Source organism: Sebastes umbrosus, chromosome 15 (genome assembly GCF_015220745.1).
Source record: "Sebastes umbrosus isolate fSebUmb1 chromosome 15, fSebUmb1.pri, whole genome shotgun sequence".
NCBI classification, from domain to species: Eukaryota; Metazoa; Chordata; class Actinopteri; order Perciformes; family Sebastidae; genus Sebastes; species Sebastes umbrosus.
This window is the reverse complement of record NC_051283.1, coordinates 14207704-14214614: the sequence shown is the minus strand read 5'-3', so window position 1 is coordinate 14214614 and position 6911 is coordinate 14207704. Positions and strand designations below refer to the sequence as shown.

General features: G+C 40.2%; 1 protein-coding gene across 2 annotated transcripts; it reads left to right on the top strand.

The window, feature by feature from the left end:
• The first annotated feature begins 332 nt into the window (after positions 1-332).
• Positions 333-4495, top strand: evx1 (even-skipped homeobox 1). 2 transcript variants are annotated; one of them, XM_037794060.1, is made up of 3 exons: positions 333-705; positions 1672-1817; positions 3008-4495. In XM_037794060.1, exons 1-3 carry the CDS (start codon positions 333-335, stop codon positions 3539-3541), a joined length of 1053 nt encoding a protein of 350 aa, XP_037649988.1. In that variant the 3' UTR covers positions 3542-4495. The 2 variants fall into 2 exon arrangements, with proteins under 2 accessions (XP_037649988.1, XP_037649987.1); XM_037794059.1 differs by having other exon boundaries at positions 1582-1817.
• The last annotated feature ends 2416 nt before the right edge of the window (positions 4496-6911 follow it).

The following is a 6911-nucleotide window of genomic DNA, read 5'->3' as shown; positions in this document are numbered from 1 at the left end:
ATCATGACGGCTGGCCTATTAAGAATGACAGCTCTGGAGAAAGAGAGAGAGAGAGAGAGAGAGGAGAAAGAGAGAGAGAGGGTAAATGGTGATCCCTCCCAGAGCTCTCCCTCTGCGCACTCTGGAGCAGCTCTTCTCTCAGGGTCAGACAGACCGGATTGCATCCCCTTTTCTTTTCCAGAAGCCTCTCCTTTTCTCCTTGGGACTCAGCCCCCCCCCACCCACCTCCACCATCCACTACACACACCCCTCCAACCTGAAAACCTTGCTTTTTGACGGCTTGCACTCTCCTGCAGAAGTCGAGGCTGCTCTTTTTAAGTCGCGCTTGTGTGATGGAAAGCAGAGAGGAGATGGTGATGCTGGCGGAGGGAGGAGGAGGTCAGCTTGGCAAGAGTGGCTCTAGTTTGTCGGGAGAACCGCAGGGGAAGCCGGGACACCGGAGCTGTCTGAGCCCCGGAGCAGCGCCCTACTCCCGCAGAGCAGAGGCGGTGGTAGTGATGGAGGAGAGCGCACCACGGAGGAATATGTGCGCCGATGCGAGGCCAGTTGGCACGTCTTCTTCTTCCTCCGGAGAGAGACACCGGAGTGATCATCATCATCATCCCATGCACAAAGACGGCAGCAGCTCAGACACAGAGTCGGACTTCTACGAGGAAATTGATGTCAGCTGCACGCCTGAAAGCATGGACTACCCGACAGCTAAAGGTAGGAGGAGGGAGCTATACATGCCACACTGCGGGTTTTTTTCTGTGACTGCATGGTTGGAGCTAATGAAGTAGATTGAATGCCAATTTTAATGAAAAAAAATGCATTTATCATATCTAAAAATGAACAAAGAAATCGAAAATGTAATTCTCAATGAAGCTTCAATAACAGCAGAATAGAACTGCAGTCGGTGCTGCACAGCTGTTCTGTCAAAGTGACCAGTGTGGCTGGAAAACAAGCTGATGTGACATCCATCCAATCTTAACCATGCATTTTCCCCTAAATGAGTCACTTGTACAAAGCAAATCAGCCTATATGTTTATTTACTGCATGAGGAAGAATGCAGGTTTTATGTAAACCACAAGCAAAAAACGTGCAGGCAAGGCCACTAACATATGGTCTATATGGCATCTTCTGAGATGCAACGACTTAAGACTGTTTGCTGCAAATGTGTTACAACCTACATGGAAATTATATCAAAACATATTCATATCAATATAAATTTATGAATATTTTTAGGTGCCTGACAAGGAGACAAACTAATGACAAATACAACCTGATTATTAATTTCATTCTACTAAAATTATGGCTCAACATATCAATATACTCTGGAAAAAATAATATTAACAATAAAAAATATTAGAAGGTATAGTTGTTAAGACTCCACTGAATGAAGACCTGATCTGAGCTATATTTCAGGAAGGCCCTTAATAAAAGTGAAATAATGAAATTAGCCACTCTTGGGAAAATAGCTTATTAAATATGAAACGAAAGAAATTAAAATGTGCTTTTATTCCATTTAAATTATCCTGCTGACTGTTTTTTTTAAACTGGATGTTAATTGTATCTGATTAATTATTCTGCATACTGTTTCAGGTCGAAATGGAGATTCTCCAGGTCACCCGAGTGAGTCTGGTACTGACCCGGGAAACATCGTCCCGGGTCAGGGTTCTCTGTCCTACTCAGCGGATCAGATCCGCCGGTACCGGACAGCGTTCACCCGGGAGCAGATCGGCCGGCTGGAGAAGGAGTTTTACCGGGAGAACTACGTGTCCAGGCCGCGGAGATGCGAGCTGGCGGCCGCCTTAAATCTACCTGAAACCACAATCAAGGTAAGATTGTCTCAAGAGGAGCAGAACTGAACCGAACCAGGCCTTCAGGCTATAGGCTGGAATATATAGACGCACATTTTGTGAGCTTGTATTTAGAGAAAGATCAAAAATAGAGGGCTGCAAAACGGTTTTGAGTCTAAATAAATTATTTCCCAAGGGTACTTTTTTTTAATATATATATATATATACAGGAAATATAGCAAAAACAGCACAATATAAAGTAAGCCAATAAGGACCAGGAGTAGCTCATATAGCTTTCAGTATCAATATATCAATATCCAAATATTGAGAAGAGCCTGTAACCGTTTACTGGGAACAGAGGCCTGGATTAAAATAAATAAAATAGATAAAATAAATAAAATAAATAAAATAAATAAAATAAATAAAATAAATAAAATAAATAAAATAAATATGTATTATATATATATATATTTTTCTCAACTGGCACAATAACAGGTAAACAAATTTAATTGGCTTATTTGCACTGAAATTCCATATAATCCACAAAGACCCAAATTCAAAACTCGCTGTAACCCAAATTCAAATTCGTGCGTAAAAGCGGAACTATACTGTATGAGCTGCATATCTTATTATTATTTAATTTTTTTTATTTAAAAGGGACCATGTACAGTATGTACCTTGGCAGGTCAAAACAAAGAGAACATACTAAAGTCATACAAGAAAGAACATACAAAACGCATAATACACAGCTACACACAGTAGCACATCACAACTTGTCAAGTAAAAGCAAGTCATGATAGACCATGGAATAAAGATTAGTGAGTACAGAGCTGAGCAGCTTTCAGCAGAAGTTGGTTTTGAAAATGCTGGGTTTGTTATTGTTGCTTCAGGCTTTTGGATCAGTGGTGGTGGTATATAGCATATAGCTTTCAACATCAATATCCAAATATTGAGAAGAGCCTGTTATCGTTTACTGGAAACAGAGGCCTGGATTAAAATAAAAAAATAAAAAAATGTAATTGTCTTATTTACACTGAAATTCCATGTAATCCAAAGATCCAAATTCAAAACTCACTGCAACCCAAATTCAAATCCGTGCGTAAAAGCGGAACTATATACTGTATGAGCTGCATATCTGCTTGTGTTTGTTATTGTTGCTTCAGGCTTTTGGATCAACGGTGGGTTGGGTTGTGGGTTAATATTTGACTCAGTGTGTCTCTGTCCTGCAGGTGTGGTTTCAGAATCGCAGGATGAAAGACAAGCGTCAGCGTCTGGCCATGACGTGGCCTCACCCAGCCGACCCGGCCTTCTACACCTACATGATGAGCCACGCTGCCGCCACCGGCAACCTGCCATACCCGTTCCCATCACACCTGCCGCTACCTTACTACTCCCACCTGGGTGTTGGTGTTGGAGGAGCAGCTCCTGCAGCTACACCTTTCTCCAACCCCCTGCGCTCCCTGGACAGTTTCCGGATGCTGTCTCACCCTTACCAGAGGCCAGAGCTGCTGTGCGCCTTCAGGCACCCCTCCCTGTACCCGGGTCCGACCCACGGCCTCGGTCCTGGAGGCAGCCCCTGCTCCTGCCTGGCCTGTCACTCAAGTCAAAGCAATGGGCTCTCAACCAGCAGGCCATCCGCCTCGGACTTCGCATGCTCACCAACAAGCAGGACTGACGCTTTTGTCACTTTCACACCTTCAGTGCTCAGCAAATCCTCATCTGTGACATTAGACCAGAGGGAAGAAGTGCCTCTGACCAGATAAAACCAAAAACAGCTCTTGTTCTATATATAAGCCTTTTACCATAATTAAACATATTATATGATCAGGACTGAAACAGCATGAAGAAGGCAGCCTGTAAACCAGTGAAAGCCATCTTAAAAACTTGGGTGCAAGATAATTAGCCAGATCTTCAGCTGACGCACAAATGGATCTCCCATTACTGAGAAAAAAACACCCCCACTGCAGAGCCAGGACAGTGGGGCTGAAATATGACGTCATGGACACAAAACCACATTTGATTTTTTAGAAGATTAATTTGATGTTTGAGAGAGAGAGAAGGGGGGAAACGTTTAAATCTTACGTGATAGATTGTGCTAAGGTTTTTTGACCAGATAAAACCAAAACAGACTCAGCTCTTGTTCTATAAAATAAGCCTTTTACCATAACCTATAACATATTATATGATCAGGACTGAAACAGCATGAAGAAGGCAGCCTGTAAACCAGTGAAAGCCCTCTTAAAAACTTAGGTGCAAGATTGTAGTGACAGCTTGCCCTAAAATGTCCTCTCCACTTCTAGCAGGATGTAAACGTTTATGATAGACTACCATGTCCAACTTCCACTTTTGCCTTCTGCAGACACTCACTCCTTTGATCAGCTTCAAAGATGAGGCTCGAATATTGAGAGAAAAGTTTATTCCAACGAAAATTAAAACAAACAAAAAATATATCCACATGACAAATCTTGGACTATCAAAAACGGACTAATTCTGCTGGAAAATAACTGAATCTGTGATCTACAATTTAAAATTGTTGCTCCCCATCCTGCTCCACTGAAGCCTAACTAGCATTAACCATACTTAAAGGGACACGCCCACATTGTCCAATTGCAGGACGACTAGAGGAGCACATCTTAACAGGGCAAAACATTGAGTCTATGTAGATCAGAGCCCATTCTATTACACGACTAACTGACCTAAATTCTAATGTATGTCATTAGAAACATTTTTAATGGCATAACACAATGTACTTTTTCAATAATAATCAAATGCAAAAAAACTGTAAATAATACAATATGGCTCTTACAAAAGATAATTAGCCAGATCTTCAGCTGACGCACAAATGGATCTTCAATTACTGAAAAATGAATAACCCCACTGCAGAGCAAAGACAGTGGGGTGAAATATGACGTCATGGACACAAAACCACATTTGATTTTTTTTAGAAGATTAATTTGATGTGTGAGAGAGAAAACGTTTAAAATCTACGTGATAGATTGAAGGTTTTTTATCATTACTTGTCGTCTTCTTTACGCAGTCCAAATCGACCTCCATGTATTGTTAGTTATACGCGAGAATGATGCTTTCCATCTCTCTTTTTAACAAGGGGGATTTGTTAACAGACTGCGGATGTCTCATTATAAAGCAGCTCTCCACACCAAGGGGCCGAAATGTGCAGATGCTGGTGAAATTAGTAAGTGATGTATATGTACGACCCGGTGAATTTTGAGTGTTGAATTAATGATAATACCAGGAAGGGATCGTTATACTGCCAAAAGGTAACAAGGCGCCGAGGGAACGGATTACTACAGCCGGTTTGACGAGGGGGGAAGAAAAGAAGAAGAAGAAGGACCCAGAGGAGGATGGAGAGAGACAGAGAGGAGGACAATCAAAATGAAACAAAAAAAAATACAAGTGAACACTTTTAAGGCCATCAAACACTCTTTCAGTTCTCTGATGAAAATGTGATTAATATATATGCCTATATAGGCCTCTTTTTAAGTATTTTTCTTGCCTTGCACTGCTACAGTGGCGCCAGTTTAGTGGCATTTTTGTTGAGAAAGCTGGACTAACTAAGTGACTGATTATGTTTTTGTTTTTTTAGATGTTTTTTGTTTTTGAACTGGGTTGTCCTAAAAGTCTAATTTGCAATAAACACTGTCAAAGAATCAATGGAGTTTGTTTTCTTAACACCTTTATGATTTTATTTAAATAGCAAAAAGAGAGAAATGGGAATTTAAAAAAATGTCATCCTAAATGTTTTTTTTTTTATATTTTTATTATTAGTTATTTTAAACCTTTATTTAACCAGGTAGTACTCATTGAGATTAAGAATCTATTTTGCAAGAACGAGAGACCTGATGGCCAAGACACCAGCATTTAAACATGCATTAAAGTTTCAGATGCCACAACATAAAACAAATGCAAAATAAATAAATAGCATAATAATCATACAAAACACTTTTGAAGCCAACGTTAAAGTGAAAATATTCAGAAACACAGACAGCTCCCGATTGACTCTGCTTCTAGGTTTAATCTTCTACTTTAATCCAAGACAACAGAATAAAAATCGGATTCAAACAAGTTTTTCCTCCTTCAGGTCATTTTTATTTCGTTTGCAGGCTGTTAGAGATTTTCTATTCTCATCCCCCCCTCCTCCTATAATAACACTAATTTTCTTCTCAAGTGGTCGGTGTCAAAACAGCAGAGCTTGCCCTCCATATCTCCTGATGGGATTGAACGTGACAGCTAAGTGGTCCCAGGGCTCCGTTAAAAAGCCACTCATATTCTCCTCTCCGACCACCTAATAGACACGACAGAATTAGTTGTCTGGAGATATTGGAAATGCAAAGAGATCGATGATTCGGAGAGAGGCCCGCCACCAATCAGCTGGGTCTTAATTGGCTGCATGCGTTTGACCGGAGCTGCGCAAATTAAAGGAGTTTTCTGAACGTAATGGGATAATGGGACAGAGAGACACACAAATCCCTTTTTAAAAAAGGGGGGTTTTACGTCGGAGATGGAGAGAGATCAGAAGTTATTGCAGTAATGGCTGGCATTTAGCGTGGGCCTTAAAGTCCACCTGGCAAAAATATTGGCCAATTGTGTAATTGTATAGCTATAATATATATGGCTATTAGGACTTTAAGAACTTTAAACATGCACTATCTGCCTTAAAACATGCACTATCTACCTTTAAACATGCACTATCTACCTTTAAACATGCACTATCTACCTATCTGCATTTAAACATGCACTATCTACCTTTAAACATGCACTATCTACCTTTTAACATGCACTATCTGCAACCATATTGGACTCTAACCACTGGCGCACTTTACACTATATATATACCACTTTATAGATTGCACATATGTACATATCACATTTATTTATTGCACATACTACATTTATTTATTGACGGACTGTTCACACTATGTTCACCCATTCACTCTGTATCTTTTATATCTCTATTATTGTTTTTATAATCTTTTATATACCTTTACCTCTCCTGTGTTTCACTCTGTTTGCTGATGTTTGCTGATGTTGCTGCTTTGACACCTGAATTTCCCTCCGGGGATTAATAAAGGTTAATTTTATTTTATCTTAATCTAACAAGCAAGACTGTTTTTT